The sequence below is a fragment of the Lepisosteus platostomus genome, chromosome 4 (assembly GCF_059453375.1).
Source record: "Lepisosteus platostomus isolate fLepPlt1 chromosome 4, fLepPlt1.hap1, whole genome shotgun sequence".
Taxonomy (NCBI): domain Eukaryota; kingdom Metazoa; phylum Chordata; class Actinopteri; order Semionotiformes; family Lepisosteidae; genus Lepisosteus; species Lepisosteus platostomus.
In genome coordinates, this window is record NC_142614.1 from 16,230,561 (window position 1) to 16,250,674 (window position 20,114).

The 20,114-nt window shown below is 43.2% G+C and overlaps 5 protein-coding genes across 9 annotated transcripts in view; 4 read left to right on the top strand and 1 right to left on the bottom strand.

Annotated features, from left to right (window-relative positions):
- c4h5orf34 (chromosome 4 C5orf34 homolog) overlaps positions 1-20,114 on the bottom strand; it is a 76,452-nt gene that overhangs the window by 33,223 nt on the left and 23,115 nt on the right. The window lies entirely within an intron of this gene.
- On the top strand, positions 876-4,764 carry LOC148672800 (uncharacterized). Of its 3 annotated transcripts, none has more exons than XM_088628750.1 (6): positions 876-1,415; positions 1,598-1,672; positions 1,859-2,212; positions 2,424-2,765; positions 2,994-4,211; positions 4,478-4,764. In XM_088628750.1, exons 2-6 carry the CDS (start codon positions 1,598-1,600, stop codon positions 4,592-4,594), a joined length of 2,106 nt encoding a protein of 701 aa, XP_088484876.1. In that variant the 5' UTR covers positions 876-1,415; the 3' UTR covers positions 4,595-4,764. The 3 variants fall into 3 exon arrangements, with proteins under 3 accessions (XP_088484876.1, XP_088484874.1, XP_088484875.1); XM_088628748.1 differs by having other exon boundaries at positions 883-1,415; positions 2,988-4,211; XM_088628749.1 differs by lacking the exon at positions 876-1,415 and having other exon boundaries at positions 1,477-1,672; positions 2,988-4,211.
- On the top strand, positions 5,916-9,792 carry LOC148672801 (uncharacterized). 2 transcript variants are annotated; one of them, XM_088628747.1, is made up of 6 exons: positions 5,916-6,443; positions 6,626-6,700; positions 6,887-7,240; positions 7,452-7,793; positions 8,022-9,239; positions 9,506-9,792. In XM_088628747.1, exons 2-6 carry the CDS (start codon positions 6,626-6,628, stop codon positions 9,620-9,622), a joined length of 2,106 nt encoding a protein of 701 aa, XP_088484873.1. In that variant the 5' UTR covers positions 5,916-6,443; the 3' UTR covers positions 9,623-9,792. The 2 variants fall into 2 exon arrangements, with proteins under 2 accessions (XP_088484873.1, XP_088484872.1); XM_088628746.1 differs by having other exon boundaries at positions 5,924-6,443; positions 8,016-9,239.
- Positions 10,923-14,812, top strand: LOC148672802 (uncharacterized). Its single transcript, XM_088628764.1, has 6 exons — positions 10,923-11,469; positions 11,652-11,726; positions 11,913-12,266; positions 12,476-12,811; positions 13,042-14,259; positions 14,526-14,812. The coding sequence occupies exons 2-6, from the start codon at positions 11,652-11,654 to the stop codon at positions 14,640-14,642; spliced, it is 2,100 nt and encodes a 699-aa protein (XP_088484890.1). The 5' UTR covers positions 10,923-11,469; the 3' UTR covers positions 14,643-14,812.
- Positions 16,024-19,846, top strand: LOC148672803 (uncharacterized). 2 transcript variants are annotated; one of them, XM_088628754.1, is made up of 6 exons: positions 16,024-16,492; positions 16,675-16,749; positions 16,936-17,289; positions 17,501-17,842; positions 18,076-19,293; positions 19,560-19,846. In XM_088628754.1, exons 2-6 carry the CDS (start codon positions 16,675-16,677, stop codon positions 19,674-19,676), a joined length of 2,106 nt encoding a protein of 701 aa, XP_088484880.1. In that variant the 5' UTR covers positions 16,024-16,492; the 3' UTR covers positions 19,677-19,846. The 2 variants fall into 2 exon arrangements, with proteins under 2 accessions (XP_088484880.1, XP_088484879.1); XM_088628753.1 differs by having other exon boundaries at positions 16,027-16,492; positions 18,070-19,293.

Below are 20,114 nucleotides of genomic sequence, written 5' to 3' on the forward strand. Positions count from 1 at the left end.
ATACAAATTTCATACAATGAACTTCACAATGATAAAAACACTGATTAAGATGAAGCACTAATAGCTACAAAATAGGTTTATCCTTCTTACTTCTCCCCTCTAGCGGTGGGAGGGAGTCGGGGGGACATTGAGGTGTTTTATGAGCCGAAGACGTTTTTGAAAGGAACTGAAGTCACGTTGCATTAGGAGCAACACCTGTAAACCAGCTCTCCCAAAGTGTCTTAACTGTCAACTGAGGCGCGTCCTAAATCCTTACACACATACTTACAATGTTTAATTTTATAGAGAGTTCCTCCGTGCTTCTGATATCTTTTCAGTCTCGCCACCCTATACTGTACATCACCCATAATGGCAACGAGAACCAACAGGACACAGGTCGGATACTGTGCAATTATTCAGTCAGAACCGGAGCAAAATATTGAAATAGCTACAACGCAGTGAGCTTTATACCATTTATTCGAATTAAAGAGCGATTTCAAATATAACATTATACAGATATTCATTTCTACACTTCACATTGTTGTTCAGCTGTTCTAAATCCGTCCGCACCGCTGAGCACTTTTCCCAGAGAGTCTCCGCTGTCTCGCGCAGGGAGGAAACACGCCATTTTCGTTTTTACCCCAACATTTGGATTAAAAACCTTTTAAGTATACAGAATACAGGGCTGAAAAAAACGGAGGTCCGCAACAACTGTATAATTGCGACGGGTAATGACGACTAATGACAGGAACAGTGTGAGTGTGCTGAGCCTGTACTGAAGGAGAACACAGCCCCCTCCTGGAGGAGTTTTACAATGACAACACACGACCGTTAGCTCCGCACAATTCCGGGGTCGAACCCAATTCAGAATTACACACTGTAGGACACTTGTCAATTAGCAAGACAGGCTAGTGATACTGGTGTCTTTAACTATACCGTTACAGGAAATTTCTTACCTAGGGAGAGTGAATCACCTAAGTTTTTTTGCACATCTCGAATACTATCATGATGTTTAGATTCTAAAGGTGTTTGCATTAATTGTTGATTCCGAAAAACTGTAATTCATGCGCCATGCTAATGAAGATTTGAGACTTCATTTGTATCGGAGGTTTTCGATCGTTATTCATGGTAAATGAAACTAGTTTTGCACCTTTTGAATACAGTAACGATAAGTGAAACGCACTAATGCTGCCATACCGTCTTGCTGGGTGAAAGGCAGACTCTTTATTACGTCATCACTGGTAATATGATGAGTTGAACTAAGACTTTGTTACATCACTTCGTAACTATGCCAGCGTTGAAAATAAACTTATTAAGCGCGTTTAGTTCAAGCTAACACGCGGTAAGAAGGTCGTCGAAGATTAAGAAGAAGTTTTAAGAAAACACTTTCTCAGACAGAGAAGCCTCAAAATATTGATTTTATCTGAAACATAAAGGTAGGACGTTTTTCACTTATTTACTCAAGGTACTGCTCTTCTACAGTATGTACAAGAATAGACTTTTTTACAGAAATATGCACACTGAAAGTCAAAGTCGTCTTTCATTTAAATGTTTAACAAATAAGATGTCAGTATTGAATTATTCGGGTTAACCAAATCATTTTCTGCGGGGTTTCAAGATGGATGCCAAGGAGGGGAACAACCTCCGAGTGAAAGCTGTGGAGTGTAAGGCGAGACAATCAGAAGATTGCTTGGTAAGTTGAAAAAGGATGCGTCTCCATGATCAGCTCTTTAATTACCGGATAAGATTAGTTTCTTATGGGGCAAATCTGTCTCACATTGTTTCCAATATCCACTACAGCCACATAAATGTACAAAAAATTGAAACAAACCCAGAAAATCGTTCATATTCAAACTAGGAACTTTGTTTGACACTTTAGAGAAAGAAAGGAGGAGTCGAAATGAGTCAAAAGCAGACTGCTGACCCCCGCCTGGATGTCAAAACCTCAACAGCCATTTCGGAGGGGCCAAAAAGAAAACAGCGGTTTGAGAAGGATGATGGTGATCTGTCCAGAGATGTGGACAGACTCATTGCTGAAATAGAGGAGATGTTCAGCGACTCGTCCAGTCAAACCCATCCTGGCCGAGACAAACAGGCGGAGCAGACAGAGCCCCTCATGTCCTGCGAGGACAGTGGCAAGGAGCCCTGGTCAGACACAGGACCACCGTCTCGTGTACGCCTACCCAGACCAAAGGCGTCATATGGCAGGAGGATGAAGAGCGGAGGTACAGAGGTGAGGAAGGGCGTTAGGGTCCAAACCACCAGTGAGACCCGTCATCACAGGGGCACTTGAATACCAGCAAGGGCAAAAAACATTAGGAAAAATTCTAGCTTTGCCAACTTAATAAACTGGATGTACAGTATTGTGTTTAAGAGATACATATTGAGATATTATACACGGTAGTTCTGGTGTTTATTTGTAGAACATTTTTAACTTTTTTCAGGTAAAACAAGGAGTAATACCTTCTGAAAAGGAGACTGTTGAACTCTTCTCTGAGATCCTGACCCCACAAACAGTTTCTGAGGGGCCAAAAAGAAGAAAACATTGTGGGAATGACAATGTCTCCAGAGATGTGGACAGACACTTTGCTGAAATAGAGATGTTCAGCGACTCCTCCAATGAAACCCATTCTGGCCGAGACAAACAGGCGGAGCAGACAGAGCCCCTCAGGTCCTGCGAGGACAGTGGCAAGGAGCCCTGGTCTGACACCGGACCACCGTCTCGTGTACGCCTACCCAGACCAAAGGCGTCATACGGCAGGAGGATGACGAGCAGAGGTACAGAGGTGAGGAAGGGCGATGGGGTCCAAAGCACCAGTGAGACCCGTCATCACAGGGGCACTTGAATACCAGCAAGGAAAAAGTTTTGGTTTAAATACATTAAGAAAAGTTTTGGCTTTGCCTGCGTAATAAATTGTATATACATTATTATGTTTGTAATATATGCTGATATATATATATCATGATTCTGTCTTTTATGTCCCTAACTATTTTATTTAACTCCTTAGATAAAGGAAGGTGGCGTCACTGACTTCTTCCCTGAGATCCTGACCCAAAGAGCAGTTTCTGAAGGGCCAAAAAGAAGACAACATATTAGGAAAGACGATGTTTCCAGAGATGGGGACAGACTTATGGCCAAAATAGATGAGATGCTTAAGGTATCCCCCTGTGAAACCCCTCCTGGCCGTGACATCCTTCCATTTTTATCCGAAAGACCACTGTCGGAAGATCCACATCAGATCAGAGTCCGTGGCCTTGCCAAGAAGGCCCAGACTGACCTGTCACTGGTGGAGGAGTTTAAACAGGATGCTTTAAGCACAGTAAAGGGAGAACACCCCAGAATACCCTTCGACAGCAACAATTCCCAGACTGCCAAAGAGTCCTGCGTTGCTGAGGAGCTTGGCGAGATGTCAGAACAGCCAGCTCCTCCAGTGCTCTCCTTGACAGAGCCCGTGAAGGCGACAGTGATGGAGGCTTCAATGAACAGCTGCCCAGGACACCCGCTGCCTCGTATACGTCAGCCCAGACCAAAGGCCTCATATGGCAGAAGGATCACGAATGGGGCCATAGAGGTGAGGAAGGGTTCGGGGTTCCAGGTCGTCCGTAAGATCGCTCACGTGAGGCAGGAGCCCTTTACCACCAGCGAAGAAAGTCCCACCAAGTGCAACTCTGGTAATTTTCCACCCCAGAGTGAAGGCTCCTTAATAGGACCACATCATCCTCGGTGTTTGAAACGGCAAATGGAGGAGAAGATCCCGGCATTGGAGAGCTTCCCTAAGGAGGCTTGGGCAGGAGGAAATAAAAGAGAGAAAAAGACAAAAAAACAAACCCGTCTCATATCTGTCCAAGCTGAAGAAGACATGCAGTTGGACAAGGAGACCAGCAACCATGACATCTCATCTTTTACATCTGAGTTCCCACCAGATAACGGGGAGAAGGAAGACAATGAAATTCATGTCCCTCCAAAACCCACAATGATCAGTACAGAACCAGAGGACACTTTACAAACTGAAAGCATCAGTGCCCGACCGGGACAAATAGAAGCCATGGTTGGACAACTTAAAGTTTTGGCAACAGAAAAGGAAGTCGAACAGGAAAAGGCTAGTAGTGTCTGGAAGAAGCTCCTTAGGAAAACCGGTGCCAGGAAGATGAAAGAAAGTCCAAAGAAACTCAAAAGAGACTCAGAGAGTGCCTCTCCATCTTCATTTAAAACACAACAGAAGGATAATGAGGTAAAAACAAAGCAGAAATGTTATGTGATATTTGTTTTCTATGTTGTTTCTTCCAGTTGTGGTTAGTTTTTCTAGTAGCTGTAAATGGGAATGGGAGGTAACTACTGGATGTAACCAAGTATACTGTACCTGACAAATCGCATGCCCACAATGCCTGCTGGGATAGCCAAGCAGTGTGATATCACCTGTGTAAAGACAGGGAAGTCAAAGATGGCCAAGTGTGTAAGTCAACACTGAAATTATGTTTCAAATACCTTCTGTTTCAGAGCTCAACTCAAGAACAGCCTTCATGCAATCAAGAGAGACTTACTACAGAGAGAGTAGAGGGAAGCTGTACCTCCTGCTTTGCTTTTCTTAAGCTTTTTAGGAGGAAGAGAAGGTGAAGGGACTGCAATCAGACTGGCGGTAGCATAGCCCCTGCAACATTCTTTCACTTCAATGATTACTGAAACAACAGGGCTGGACGTGTACGATACGTTAACAGAAAATAACAGAGCCTTCATTTTTTGTAAATACACAGAGACTTAATAAATTCTTTAATTGTTAACAGAAAGTTGTTTGTGTGCATTTTAATCCATGGTTCACAAAGTTTCTGGCTGAAGTGAGATCCGCAAGTAGTTGCAGTGTTTGTTAAAGGAAAATTAAAAATCATTTTCCATCCTTACATCTATCTCAGAAAAGTAGCCAAGTAAAACTGCGTCATTGTGTCCCTGCTGTATCTCCTAATTCCAAGCAAAAACATTGAAAACTGTGGTTAGATAAAATACTGTACATCGTGTAAGCTTTTGGAGCAGTCAGATGTCAAGTATTAAATAATACAAATTTCATACAATGAACTTCACAATGATAAAAACACTGATTAAGATGAAGCACTAATAGCTACAAAATAGGTTTATCCTTCTTACTTCTCCCCTCTAGCGGTGGGAGGGAGTCGGGGGGACATTGAGGTGTTTTATGAGCCGAAGACGTTTTTGAAAGGAACTGAAGTCACGTTGCATTAGGAGCAACACCTGTAAACCAGCTCTCCCAAAGTGTCTTAACTGTCAACTGAGGCGCGTCCTAAATCCTTACACACATACTTACAATGTTTAATTTTATAGAGAGTTCCTCCGTGCTTCTGATATCTTTTCAGTCTCGCCACCCTATACTGTACATCACCCATAATGGCAACGAGAACCAACAGGACACAGGTCGGATACTGTGCAATTATTCAGTCAGAACCGGAGCAAAATATTGAAATAGCTACAACGCAGTGAGCTTTATACCATTTATTCGAATTAAAGAGCGATTTCAAATATAACATTATACAGATATTCATTTCTACACTTCACATTGTTGTTCAGCTGTTCTAAATCCGTCCGCACCGCTGAGCACTTTTCCCAGAGAGTCTCCGCTGTCTCGCGCAGGGAGGAAACACGCCATTTTCGTTTTTACCCCAACATTTGGATTAAAAACCTTTTAAGTATACAGAATACAGGGCTGAAAAAAAAACGGAGGTCCGCAACAACTGTATAATTGCGACGGGTAATGACGACTAATGACAGGAACAGTGTGAGTGTGCTGAGCCTGTACTGAAGGAGAACACAGCCCCCTCCTGGAGGAGTTTTACAATGACAACACACGACCGTTAGCTTCGCACAATTCCGGGGTCGAACCCAATTCAGAATTACACACTGTAGGACACTTGTCAATTAGCAAGACAGGCTAGTGATACTGGTGTCTTTAACTATACCGTTACAGGAAATTTCTTACCTAGGGAGAGTGAATCACCTAAGTTTTTTTGCACATCTCGAATACTATCATGATGTTTAGATTCTAAAGGTGTTTGCATTAATTGTTGATTCCGAAAAACTGTAATTCATGCGCCATGCTAATGAAGATTTGAGACTTCATTTGTATCGGAGGTTTTCGATCGTTATTCATGGTAAATGAAACTAGTTTTGCACCTTTTGAATACAGTAACGATAAGTGAAACGCACTAATGCTGCCATACCGTCTTGCTGGGTGAAAGGCAGACTCTTTATTACGTCATCACTGGTAATATGATGAGTTGAACTAAGACTTTGTTACATCACTTCGTAACTATGCCAGCGTTGAAAATAAACTTATTAAGCGCGTTTAGTTCAAGCTAACACGCGGTAAGAAGGTCGTCGAAGATTAAGAAGAAGTTTTAAGAAAACACTTTCTCAGACAGAGAAGCCTCAAAATATTGATTTTATCTGAAACATAAAGGTAGGACGTTTTTCACTTATTTACTCAAGGTACTGCTCTTCTACAGTATGTACAAGAATAGACTTTTTTACAGAAATATGCACACTGAAAGTCAAAGTCGTCTTTCATTTAAATGTTTAACAAATAAGATGTCAGTATTGAATTATTCGGGTTAACCAAATCATTTTCTGCAGGGTTTCAAGATGGATGCCAAGGAGGGGAACAACCTCCGAGTGAAAGCTGTGGAGTGTAAGGCGAGACAATCAGAAGATTGCTTGGTAAGTTGAAAAAGGATGCGTCTCCATGATCAGCTCTTTAATTACCGGATAAGATTAGTTTCTTATGGGGCAAATCTGTCTCACATTGTTTCCAATATCCACTACAGCCACATAAATGTACAAAAAATTGAAACAAACCCAGAAAATCGTTCATATTCAAACTAGGAACTTTGTTTGACACTTTAGAGAAAGAAAGGAGGAGTCGAAATGAGTCAAAAGCAGACTGCTGACCCCCGCCTGGATGTCAAAACCTCAACAGCCATTTCGGAGGGGCCAAAAAGAAAACAGCGGTTTGAGAAGGATGATGGTGATCTGTCCAGAGATGTGGACAGACTCATTGCTGAAATAGAGGAGATGTTCAGCGACTCGTCCAGTCAAACCCATCCTGGCCGAGACAAACAGGCGGAGCAGACAGAGCCCCTCATGTCCTGCGAGGACAGTGGCAAGGAGCCCTGGTCAGACACAGGACCACCGTCTCGTGTACGCCTACCCAGACCAAAGGCGTCATATGGCAGGAGGATGAAGAGCGGAGGTACAGAGGTGAGGAAGGGCGTTAGGGTCCAAACCACCAGTGAGACCCGTCATCACAGGGGCACTTGAATACCAGCAAGGGCAAAAAACATTAGGAAAAATTCTAGCTTTGCCAACTTAATAAACTGGATGTACAGTATTGTGTTTAAGAGATACATATTGAGATATTATACACGGTAGTTCTGGTGTTTATTTGTAGAACATTTTTAACTTTTTTCAGGTAAAACAAGGAGTAATACCTTCTGAAAAGGAGACTGTTGAACTCTTCTCTGAGATCCTGACCCCACAAACAGTTTCTGAGGGGCCAAAAAGAAGAAAACATTGTGGGAATGACAATGTCTCCAGAGATGTGGACAGACACTTTGCTGAAATAGAGATGTTCAGCGACTCCTCCAATGAAACCCATTCTGGCCGAGACAAACAGGCGGAGCAGACAGAGCCCCTCAGGTCCTGCGAGGACAGTGGCAAGGAGCCCTGGTCTGACACCGGACCACCGTCTCGTGTACGCCTACCCAGACCAAAGGCGTCATACGGCAGGAGGATGACGAGCAGAGGTACAGAGGTGAGGAAGGGCGATGGGGTCCAAAGCACCAGTGAGACCCGTCATCACAGGGGCACTTGAATACCAGCAAGGAAAAAGTTTTGGTTTAAATACATTAAGAAAAGTTTTGGCTTTGCCTGCGTAATAAATTGTATATACATTATTATGTTTGTAATATATGCTGATATATATATATCATGATTCTGTCTTTTATGTCCCTAACTATTTTATTTAACTCCTTAGATAAAGGAAGGTGGCGTCACTGACTTCTTCCCTGAGATCCTGACCCAAAGAGCAGTTTCTGAAGGGCCAAAAAGAAGACAACATATTAGGAAAGACGATGTTTCCAGAGATGGGGACAGACTTATGGCCAAAATAGATGAGATGCTTAAGGTATCCCCCTGTGAAACCCCTCCTGGCCGTGACATCCTTCCATTTTTATCCGAAAGACCACTGTCGGAAGATCCACATCAGATCAGAGTCCGTGGCCTTGCCAAGAAGGCCCAGACTGACCTGTCACTGGTGGAGGAGTTTAAACAGGATGCTTTAAGCACAGTAAAGGGAGAACACCCCAGAATACCCTTCGACAGCAACAATTCCCAGACTGCCAAAGAGTCCTGCGTTGCTGAGGAGCTTGGCGAGATGTCAGAACAGCCAGCTCCTCCAGTGCTCTCCTTGACAGAGCCCGTGAAGGCGACAGTGATGGAGGCTTCAATGAACAGCTGCCCAGGACACCCGCTGCCTCGTATACGTCAGCCCAGACCAAAGGCCTCATATGGCAGAAGGATCACGAATGGGGCCATAGAGGTGAGGAAGGGTTCGGGGTTCCAGGTCGTCCGTAAGATCGCTCACGTGAGGCAGGAGCCCTTTACCACCAGCGAAGAAAGTCCCACCAAGTGCAACTCTGGTAATTTTCCACCCCAGAGTGAAGGCTCCTTAATAGGACCACGTCATCCTCGGTGTTTGAAACGGCAAATGGAGGAGAAGATCCCGGCATTGGAGAGCTTCCCTAAGGAGGCTTGGGCAGGAGGAAATAAAAGAGAGAAAAAGACAAAAAAACAAACCCGTCTCATATCTGTCCAAGCTGAAGAAGACATGCAGTTGGACAAGGAGACCAGCAACCATGACATCTCATCTTTTACATCTGAGTTCCCACCAGATAACGGGGAGAAGGAAGACAATGAAATTCATGTCCCTCCAAAACCCACAATGATCAGTACAGAACCAGAGGACACTTTACAAACTGAAAGCATCAGTGCCCGACCGGGACAAATAGAAGCCATGGTTGGACAACTTAAAGTTTTGGCAACAGAAAAGGAAGTCGAACAGGAAAAGGCTAGTAGTGTCTGGAAGAAGCTCCTTAGGAAAACCGGTGCCAGGAAGATGAAAGAAAGTCCAAAGAAACTCAAAAGAGACTCAGAGAGTGCCTCTCCATCTTCATTTAAAACACAACAGAAGGATAATGAGGTAAAAACAAAGCAGAAATGTTATGTGATATTTGTTTTCTATGTTGTTTCTTCCAGTTGTGGTTAGTTTTTCTAGTAGCTGTAAATGGGAATGGGAGGTAACTACTGGATGTAACCAAGTATACTGTACCTGACAAATCGCATGCCCACAATGCCTGCTGGGATAGCCAAGCAGTGTGATATCACCTGTGTAAAGACAGGGAAGTCAAAGATGGCCAAGTGTGTAAGTCAACACTGAAATTATGTTTCAAATACCTTCTGTTTCAGAGCTCAACTCAAGAACAGCCTTCATGCAATCAAGAGAGACTTACTACAGAGAGAGTAGAGGGAAGCTGTACCTCCTGCTTTGCTTTTCTTAAGCTTTTTAGGAGGAAGAGAAGGTGAAGGGACTGCAATCAGACTGGCGGTAGCATAGCCCCTGCAACATTCTTTCACTTCAATGATTACTGAAACAACAGGGCTGGACGTGTACGATACGTTAACAGAAAATAACAGAGCCTTCATTTTTTGTAAATACACAGAGACTTAATAAATTCTTTAATTGTTAACAGAAAGTTGTTTGTGTGCATTTTAATCCATGGTTCACAAAGTTTCTGGCTGAAGTGAGATCCGCAAGTAGTTGCAGTGTTTGTTAAAGGAAAATTAAAAATCATTTTCCATCCTTACATCTATCTCAGAAAAGTAGCCAAGTAAAACTGCGTCATTGTGTCCCTGCTGTATCTCCTAATTCCAAGCAAAAACATTGAAAACTGTGGTTAGATAAAATACTGTACATCGTGTAAGCTTTTGGAGCAGTCAGATGTCAAGTATTAAATAATACAAATTTCATACAATGAACTTCACAATGATAAAAACACTGATTAAGATGAAGCACTAATAGCTACAAAATAGGTTTATCCTTCTTACTTCTCCCCTCTAGCGGTGGGAGGGAGTCGGGGGGACATTGAGGTGTTTTATGAGCCGAAGACGTTTTTGAAAGGAACTGAAGTCACGTTGCATTAGGAGCAACACCTGTAAACCAGCTCTCCCAAAGTGTCTTAACTGTCAACTGAGGCGCGTCCTAAATCCTTACACACATACTTACAATGTTTAATTTTATAGAGAGTTCCTCCGTGCTTCTGATATCTTTTCAGTCTCGCCACCCTATACTGTACATCACCCATAATGGCAACGAGAACCAACAGGACACAGGTCGGATACTGTGCAATTATTCAGTCAGAACCGGAGCAAAATATTGAAATAGCTACAACGCAGTGAGCTTTATACCATTTATTCGAATTAAAGAGCGATTTCAAATATAACATTATACAGATATTCATTTCTACACTTCACATTGTTGTTCAGCTGTTCTAAATCCGTCCGCACCGCTGAGCACTTTTCCCAGAGAGTCTCCGCTGTCTCGCGCAGGGAGGAAACACGCCATTTTCGTTTTTACCCCAACATTTGGATTAAAAACCTTTTAAGTATACAGAATACAGGGCTGAAAAAAACGGAGGTCCGCAACAACTGTATAATTGCGACGGGTAATGACGACTAATGACAGGAACAGTGTGAGTGTGCTGAGCCTGTACTGAAGGAGAACACAGCCCCCTCCTGGAGGAGTTTTACAATGACAACACACGACCGTTAGCTCCGCACAATTCCGGGGTCGAACCCAATTCAGAATTACACACTGTAGGACACTTGTCAATTAGCAAGACAGGCTAGTGATACTGGTGTCTTTAACTATACCGTTACAGGAAATTTCTTACCTAGGGAGAGTGAATCACCTAAGTTTTTTTGCACATCTCGAATACTATCATGATGTTTAGATTCTAAAGGTGTTTGCATTAATTGTTGATTCCGAAAAACTGTAATTCATGCGCCATGCTAATGAAGATTTGAGACTTCATTTGTATCGGAGGTTTTCGATCGTTATTCATGGTAAATGAAACTAGTTTTGCACCTTTTGAATACAGTAACGATAAGTGAAACGCACTAATGCTGCCATACCGTCTTGCTGGGTGAAAGGCAGACTCTTTATTACGTCATCACTGGTAATATGATGAGTTGAACTAAGACTTTGTTACATCACTTCGTAACTATGCCAGCGTTGAAAATAAACTTATTAAGCGCGTTTAGTTCAAGCTAACACGCGGTAAGAAGGTCGTCGAAGATTAAGAAGAAGTTTTAAGAAAACACTTTCTCAGACAGAGAAGCCTCAAAATATTGATTTTATCTGAAACATAAAGGTAGGACGTTTTTCACTTATTTACTCAAGGTACTGCTCTTCTACAGTATGTACAAGAATAGACTTTTTTACAGAAATATGCACACTGAAAGTCAAAGTCGTCTTTCATTTAAATGTTTAACAAATAAGATGTCAGTATTGAATTATTCGGGTTAACCAAATCATTTTCTGCGGGGTTTCAAGATGGATGCCAAGGAGGGGAACAACCTCCGAGTGAAAGCTGTGGAGTGTAAGGCGAGACAATCAGAAGATTGCTTGGTAAGTTGAAAAAGGATGCGTCTCCATGATCAGCTCTTTAATTACCGGATAAGATTAGTTTCTTATGGGGCAAATCTGTCTCACGTTGTTTCCAATATCCACTACAGCCACATAAATGTACAAAAAATGGAAACAAACCCAGAAAATCGTTCATATTCAAACTAGGAATTTTGTTTGGCACTTTAGAGAAAGAAAGGAGGAGTCGAAATGAGTCAAAAGCAGACTGCTGACCCCTGCCTGGATGTCAAAACCTCAACAGCCATTTCGGAGGGGCCAAAAAGAAAACAGCGGTTTGAGAAGGATGATGGTGATCTGTCCAGAGATGTGGACAGACTCATTGCTGAAATAGAGGAGATGTTCAGCGACTCGTCCAGTCAAACCCATCCTGGCCGAGACAAACAGGCGGAGCAGACAGAGCCCCTCATGTCCTGCGAGGACAGTGGCAAGGAGCCGTGGTCTGACGCAGGACCACCGTCTCGCGTACGCCTACCCAGACCAAAGGCGTCATATGGCAGGAGGATGAAGAGCGGAGGTACAGAGGTGAGGAAGGGCGTTGGGGTCCAAACCACCAGTGAGACCCGTCATCACAGGGGCACTTGAATACCAGCAAGGGCAAAAAACATTAGGAAAAATTCTGGCTTTGGCAACTTAATAAACTGGATGTACAGTATTGTGTTTAAGAGATACATATTGAGATATTATACAGGGTAGTTCTGGTTTTTATTTGTAGAAAATGTTTAACTTTTTAGGTAAAACAAGGAGTCATACCTTCTGAAAAGGAGACTGTTGAACTCTTCTCTGAGATCCTGACCCCACAAACAGTTTCTGAGGGGCCAAAAAGAAGAAAACATTGTGGGAATGACAGTGTCTTCAGAGATGTGGACAGACACTTTGCTGAAATAGAGATGTTCAGCGACTCCTCCAATGAAACCCATCCTGGCCGAGACAAACAGGCAGAGCAGACAGAGCCCCTCAGGTCCTGCGAGGACAAGGAGCCCTGTTCTGACACAGGACCACCGTCTTGCGTACGCCTACCCAGACCAAAGGCGTCATACGGCAGGAGGATGACGAGCAGAGGTACAGAGGTGAGGAAGGGCGATGGGGTCCAAAGCACCAGTGAGACCCGTCATCACAGGGGCACTTGAATACCAGCAAGGAAAAAGTTTTGGTTTAAATACATTAAGAAAAGTTTTGGCTTTGCCTGCGTAATAAATTGTATATACATTATTATGTTTGTAATATATGCTGATATATATATATATCATGATTCTGTCTTTTATGTCCCTAACTTTTTTATTTAACTCCTTAGATAAAGGAAGGTGGCGTCACTGACTTCTTCCCTGAGATCCTGACCCAAAGAGCAGTTTCTGAAGGGCCAAAAAGAAGACAACATATTAGGAAAGACGATGTTTCCAGAGATAGGGACAGACTTATGGCCAAAATAGATGAGATGCTTAAGGTATCCCCCTGTGAAACCCCTCCTGGCCGTGACATCCTTCCACTTTTATCCGAAAGACCACTGTCGGAAGATCCACATCAGATCAGAGTCCGTGGCCTTGCCAAGAAGGCCCAGACTGACCTGTCACTGGTGGAGGAGTTTAAACAGGATGCTTTAAGCACAGTAAAGGGAGAACACCCCAGAATACCCTTCGACAGCAACAATTCCCAGACTGCCAAAGAGTCCTGCGTTGCTGAGGAGCTTGGCGAGATGTCAGAACAGCCAGCTCCTCCAGTGCTCTCCTTGACAGAGCCCGTGAAGGCGACAGTGATGGAGGCTTCAATGAACAGCTGCCCAGGACACCCGCTGCCTCGTATACGTCAGCCCAGACCAAAGGCCTCATATGGCAGAAGGATCACGAATGGGGCCACAGAGGTGAGGAAGGGTTCGGGGTTCCAGGTCGTCCGTAAGATCGCTCACGTGAGGCAGGAGCCCTTTACCACCAGCGAAGAAAGTCCCACCAAGTGCAACTCTGGTAATTTTCCACCCCAGAGTGAAGGCTCCTTAATAGGACCACATCATCCTCGGTGTTTGAAACGGCAAATGGAGGAGAAGATCCCGGCATTGGAGAGCTTCCCTAAGGAGGCTTGGGCAGGAGGAAATAAAAGAGAGAAAAAGACAAAAAAACAAACCCGTCTCATATCTGTCCAAGCTGAAGAAGACATGCAGTTGGACAAGGAGACCAGCAACCATGACATCTCATCTTTTACATCTGAGTTCCCACCAGATAACGGGGAGAAGGAAGACAATGAAATTCATGTCCCTCCAAAACCCACAATGATCAGTACAGAACCAGAGGACACTTTACAAACTGAAAGCATCAGTGCCCGACCGGGACAAATAGAAGCCATGGTTAGACAACTTAAAGTTTTGGCAACAGAAAAGGAAGTCGAACAGGAAAAGGCTAGTAGTGTCTGGAAGAAGCTCCTTAGGACAACCGGTGCCAGGAAGATGAAAGAAAGTCCAAAGAAACTCAAAAGAGACTCAGAGAGTGCCTCTCCATCTTCATTTAAAACACAACAGAAGGATAATGAGGTAAAAACAAAGCAGAAATGTTATGTGATATTTGTTTTCTATGTTGTTTCTTCCAGTTGTGGTTAGTTTTTCTAGTAGCTGTAAATGGGAATGGGAGGTAACTACTGGATGTAACTAAGTATACTGTACCTGACAAATCGCATGCCCACAATGCCTGCTGGGATAGCCAAGCAGTGTGATATCACCTGTGTAAAGACAGGGAAGTCAAAGATGGCCAACTGTGTAAGTCAACACTGAAATTATGTTTCAAATACCTTCTGTTTCAGAGCTCAACTCAAGAACAGCCTTCATGCAATCAAGAGAGACTTACTACAGAGAGAGTAGAGGGAAGCTGTACCTCCTGCTTTGCTTTTCTTAAGCTTTTTAGGAGGAAGAGAAGGTGAAGGGACTGCAATCAGACTGGCGGTAGCATAGCCCCTGCAACATTCTTTCACTTCAATGATTACTGAAACAACAGGGCTGGACGTGTACGATACGTTAACAGAAAATAACAGAGCCTTCATTTTTTGTAAATACACAGAGACTTAATAAATTCTTTAATTGTTAACAGAAAGTTGTTTGTGTGCATTTTAATCCATGGTTCACAAAGTTTCTGGCTGAAGTGAGATCCGCAAGTAGTTGCAGTGTTTGTTAAAGGAAAATTAAAAATCATTTTCCATCCTTACATCTATCTCAGAAAAGTAGCCAAGTAAAACTGCGTCATTGTGTCCCTGCTGTATCTCCTAATTCCAAGCAAAAACATTGAAAACTGTGGTTAGATAAAATACTGTACATCGTGTAAGCTTTTGGAGCAGTCAGATGTCAAGTATTAAATAATACAAATTTCATACAATGAACTTCACAATGATAAAAACACTGATTAAGATGAAGCACTAATAGCTACAAAATAGGTTTATCCTTCTTACTTCTCCCCTCTAGCGGTGGGAGGGAGTCGGGGGGGACATTGAGGTGTTTTATGAGCCGAAGACGTTTTTGAAAGGAACTGAAGTCACGTTGCATTAGGAGCAACACCTGTAAACCAGCTCTCCCAAAGTGTCTTAACTGTCAACTGAGGCGCGTCCTAAATCCTTACACACATACTTACAATGTTTAATTTTATAGAGAGTTCCTCCGTGCTTCTGATATCTTTTCAGTCTCGCCACCCTATACTGTACATCACCCATAATGGCAACGAGAACCAACAGGACACAGGTCGGATACTGTGCAATTATTCAGTCAGAACCGGAGCAAAATATTGAAATAGCTACAACGCAGTGAGCTTTATACCATTTATTCGAATTAAAGAGCGATTTCAAATATAACATTATACAGATATTCATTTCTACACTTCACATTGTTGTTCAGCTGTTCTAAATCCGTCCGCACCGCTGAGCACTTTTCCCAGAGAGTCTCCGCTGTCTCGCGCAGGGAGGAAACACGCCATTTTCGTTTTTACCCCAACATTTGGATTAAAAACCTTTTAAGTATACAGAATACAGGGCTGAAAAAAAAACGGAGGTCCGCAACAACTGTATAATTGCGACGGGTAATGACGACTAATGACAGGAACAGTGTGAGTGTGCTGAGCCTGTACTGAAGGAGAACACAGCCCCCTCCTGGAGGAGTTTTACAATGACAACACACGACCGTTAGCTCCGCACAATTCCGGGGTCGAACCCAATTCAGAATTACACACTGTAGGATACTTGTCAATTAGCAAGACAGGCTAGTGATACTGGTGTCTTTAACTATACCGTTACAGGAAATTTCTTACCTAGGGAGAGTGAATCACCTAAGTTTTTTTGCACATCTCGAATACTATCATGATGTTTAGATTCTAAAGGTGTTTGCATTAATTGTTGATTCCGAAAAACTGTAATTCATGCGCCATGCTAATGAAGATTTGAGACTTCATTTGTATCGGAGGTTTTCGATCGTTATTCATGGTAAATGAAACTAGTTTTGCACCTTTTGAATACAGTAACGATAAGTGAAACGCACTAATGCTGCCATACCGTCTTGCTGGGTGAAAGGCAGACTCTTTATTACGTCATCACTGGTAATATGATGAGTTGAACTAAGACTTTGTTACATCACTTCGTAACTATGCCAGCGTTGAAAATAAACTTATTAAGCGCGTTTAGTTCAAGCTAACACGCGGTAAGAAGGTCGTCGAAGATTAAGAAGAAGTTTTAAGAAAACACTTTCTCAGACAGAGAAGCCTCAAAATATTGATTTTATCTGAAACATAAAGGTAGGACGTTTTTCACTTATTTACTCAAGGTACTGCTCTTCTACAGTATGTACAAGAATAGACTTTTTTACAGAAATATGCACACTGAAAGTCAAAGTCGTCTTTCATTTAAATGTTTAACAAATAAGATGTCAGTATTGAATTATTCGGGTTAACCAAATCATTTTCTGCGGGGTTTCAAGATGGATGCCAAGGAGGGGAACAACCTCCGAGTGAAAGCTGTGGAGTGTAAGGCGAGACAATCAGAAGATTGCTTGGTAAGTTGAAAAAGGATGCGTCTCCATGATCAGCTCTTTAATAACCGGATAAGATTAGTTTCTTATGGGGCAAATCTGTCTCACGTTGTTTCCAATATCCACTACAGCAACATAAATGTACAAAAAATGGAAACAAACCCAGAAAATCGTTCATATTCAAACTTGGAATTTTGTTTGACACTTTAGAGAAAGAAAGGAGGAGTCGAAATGAGTCAAAAGCAGACTGCTGACCCCCGCCTGGATGTCAAAACCTCAACAGCCATTTCGGAGGGGCCAAAAAGAAAACAGCGGTTTGAGAAGGATGATGGTGATCTGTCCAGAGATGTGGACAGACTCATTGCTGAAATAGAGGAGATGTTCAGCGACTCGTCCAGTCAAACCCATCCTGGCCGAGACAAACAGGCGGAGCAGACAGAGCCCCTCATGTCCTGCGAGGACAGTGGCAAGGAGCCCTGGTCAGACACAGGACCACCGTCTCGTGTACGCCTACCCAGACCAAAGGCGTCATATGGCAGGAGGATGAAGAGCGGAGGTACAGAGGTGAGGAAGGGCGTTGGGGTCCAAACCACCAGTGAGACCCGTCATCACAGGGGCACTTGAATACCAGCAAGGGCAAAAAACATTAGGAAAAATTCTAGCTTTGCCAACTTAATAAACTGGATGTACAGTATTGTGTTTAAGAGATACATATTGAGATATTATACACGGTAGTTCTGGTGTTTATTTGTAGAACATTTTTAACTTTTTTCAGGTAAAACAAGGAGTAATACCTTCTGAAAAGGAGACTGTTGAACTCTTCTCTGGGATCCTGACCCCACAAACAGTTTCTGAGGGGCCAAAAAGAAGAAAACATTGTGGGAATGACAATGTCTCCAGAGATGTGGACAGACACTTTGCTGAAATAGAGATGTTCAGCGACTCCTCCAATGAAACCCATCCTGGCCGAGACAAACAGGCGGAGCAGACAGAACCCCTCAGGTCCTGCGAGGACAGTGGCAAGGAGCCCCGGTCTGACACTGGACCACCGTCTCGTGTACGCCTACCCAGACCAAAGGCGTCATACGGCAGGAGGATGAAGAGCAGAGGTACAGAGGTGAGGAAGGGCGATGGGGTCTAAAGCACAAGTGAGACCCGTCATCACTGGGTCACTTTAATACCAGCAAAAAAAAAGTTTTGTTTTAAATACATTAAGAAAAGTTTTGGCTTTGCCTGTGTAATAAATTGTATATACATGATTATGTTTGTAATGTACTGTATGTTGATACATATATATTGTGATTCTGTCTTTTATGTGCCTAAGTATTTTATTTAACTTCTTAGATAAAGGAAGGTGGCGTCACTGACTTCTTCCCTGAGATCCTGACCCAAAGAGCAGTTTCTGAAGGGCCAAAAAGAAGACAACATATTAGGAAAGACGATGTTTCCAGAGATGGGGACAGACTTATGGCCAAAATAGATGAGATGCTTAAGGTATCCCCCTGTGAAACCCCTCCTGGCCGTGACATCCTTCCATTTTTATCCGAAAGACCACTGTCGGAAGATCCACATCAGATCAGAGTCCGTGGCCTTGCCAAGAAGGCCCAGACTGACCTGTCACTGGTGGAGGAGTTTAAACAGGATGCTTTAAGCACAGTAAAGGGAGAACACCCCAGAATACCCTTCGACAGCAACAATTCCCAGACTGCCAAAGAGTCCTGCGTTGCTGAGGAGCTTGGCGAGATGTCAGAACAGCCAGCTCCTCCAGTGCTCTCCTTGACAGAGCCCGTGAAGGCGACAGTGATGGAGGCTTCAATGAACAGCTGCCCAGGACACCCGCTGCCTCGTATACGTCAGCCCAGACCAAAGGCCTCATATGGCAGAAGGATCACGAATGGGGCCATAGAGGTGAGGAAGGGTTCGGGGTTCCAGGTCGTCCGTAAGATCGCTCACGTGAGGCAGGAGCCCTTTACCACCAGCGAAGAAAGTCCCACCAAGTGCAACTCTGGTAATTTTCCACCCCAGAGTGAAGGCTCCTTAATAGGACCACTTCATCCTTGGTGTTTGAAACGGCAAATGGAGGAGAAGATCCCGGCATTGGAGAGCTTCCCTAAGGAGGCTTGGGCAGGAGGAAATAAAAGAGAGAAAAAGACAAAAAAACAAACCCGTCTCATATCTGTCCAAGCTGAAGAAGACATGCAGTTGGACAAGGAGACCAGCAACCATGACATCTCATCTTTTACATCTGAGTTCCCACCAGATAACGGGGAGAAGGAAGACAATGAAATTCATGTCCCTCCAAAACCCACAATGATCAGTACAGAACCAGAGGACACTTTACAAACTGAAAGCATCAGTGCCCGACCGGGACAAATAGAAGCCATGGTTGGACAACTTAAAGTTTTAGCAACAGAAAAGGAAGTCGAACAGGAAAAGGCTAGTAGTGTCTGGAAGAAGCTCCTTAGGAAAACCGGTGCCAGGAAGATGAAAGAAAGTCCAAAGAAACTCAAAAGAGACTCAGAGAGTGCCTCTCCATCTTCATTTAAAACACAACAGAAGGATAATGAGGTAAAAACAAAGCAGAAATGTTATGTGATATTTGTTTTCTATGTTGTTTCTTCCAGTTGTGGTTAGTTTTTCTAGTAGCTGTAAATGGGAATGGGAGGTAACTACTGGATGTAACCAAGTATACTGTACCTGACAAATCGCATGCCCACAATGCCTGCTGGGATAGCCAAGCAGTGTGATATCACCTGTGTAAAGACAGGGAAGTCAAAGATGGCCAAGTGTGTAAGTCAACACTGAAATTATGTTTCAAATACCTTCTGTTTCAGAGCTCAACTCAAGAACAGCCTTCATGCAATCAAGAGAGACTTACTACAGAGAGAGTAGAGGGAAGCTGTACCTCCTGCTTTGCTTTTCTTAAGCTTTTTAGGAGGAAGAGAAGGTGAAGGGACTGCAATCAGACTGGCGGTAGCATAGCCCCTGCAACATTCTTTCACTTCAATGATTACTGAAACAACAGGGCTGGACGTGTACGATACGTTAACAGAAAATAACAGAGCCTTCATTTTTTGTAAATACACAGAGACTTAATAAATTCTTTAATTGTTAACAGAAAGTTGTTTGTGTGCATTTTAATCCATGGTTCACAAAGTTTCTGGCTGAAGTGAGATCCGCAAGTAGTTGCAGTGTTTGTTAAAGGAAAATTAAAAATCATTTTCCATCCTTACATCTATCTCAGAAAAGTAGCCAAGTAAAACTGCGTCATTGTGTCCCTGCTGTATCTCCTAATTCCAAGCAAAAACATTGAAAACTGTGGTTAGATAAAATACTGTACATCGTGTAAGCTTTTGGAGCAGTCAGATGTCAAGTATTAAATAATACAA

Excerpts from the sequence above, each read along its gene's own strand:
- LOC148672800 (XM_088628748.1), top strand. The coding sequence starts at position 1,598 with ATGGATGCCAAGGAGGGGAACAACCTCCGAGTGAAAGCTGTGGAGTGT. Across the intron at positions 1,673-1,858 it reads GACAATCAGAAGATTGCTTG|AGAAAGAAAGGAGGAGTCGA; the intron begins GTAAGTTGAAAA and ends TTGACACTTTAG. Across the intron at positions 2,766-2,987 it reads TGACGAGCAGAGGTACAGAG|ATAAAGGAAGGTGGCGTCAC; the intron begins GTGAGGAAGGGC and ends TTAACTCCTTAG.
- LOC148672802 (XM_088628764.1), top strand. The coding sequence starts at position 11,652 with ATGGATGCCAAGGAGGGGAACAACCTCCGAGTGAAAGCTGTGGAGTGT. Across the intron at positions 11,727-11,912 it reads GACAATCAGAAGATTGCTTG|AGAAAGAAAGGAGGAGTCGA; the intron begins GTAAGTTGAAAA and ends TTGGCACTTTAG. Across the intron at positions 12,267-12,475 it reads TGAAGAGCGGAGGTACAGAG|GTAAAACAAGGAGTCATACC; the intron begins GTGAGGAAGGGC and ends TTAACTTTTTAG.
- LOC148672803 (XM_088628753.1), top strand. The coding sequence starts at position 16,675 with ATGGATGCCAAGGAGGGGAACAACCTCCGAGTGAAAGCTGTGGAGTGT. Across the intron at positions 17,290-17,500 it reads TGAAGAGCGGAGGTACAGAG|GTAAAACAAGGAGTAATACC; the intron begins GTGAGGAAGGGC and ends AACTTTTTTCAG. Across the intron at positions 19,294-19,559 it reads CACAACAGAAGGATAATGAG|AGCTCAACTCAAGAACAGCC; the intron begins GTAAAAACAAAG and ends CTTCTGTTTCAG.
- LOC148672801 (XM_088628746.1), top strand. The coding sequence starts at position 6,626 with ATGGATGCCAAGGAGGGGAACAACCTCCGAGTGAAAGCTGTGGAGTGT. Across the intron at positions 7,241-7,451 it reads TGAAGAGCGGAGGTACAGAG|GTAAAACAAGGAGTAATACC; the intron begins GTGAGGAAGGGC and ends AACTTTTTTCAG. Across the intron at positions 7,794-8,015 it reads TGACGAGCAGAGGTACAGAG|ATAAAGGAAGGTGGCGTCAC; the intron begins GTGAGGAAGGGC and ends TTAACTCCTTAG.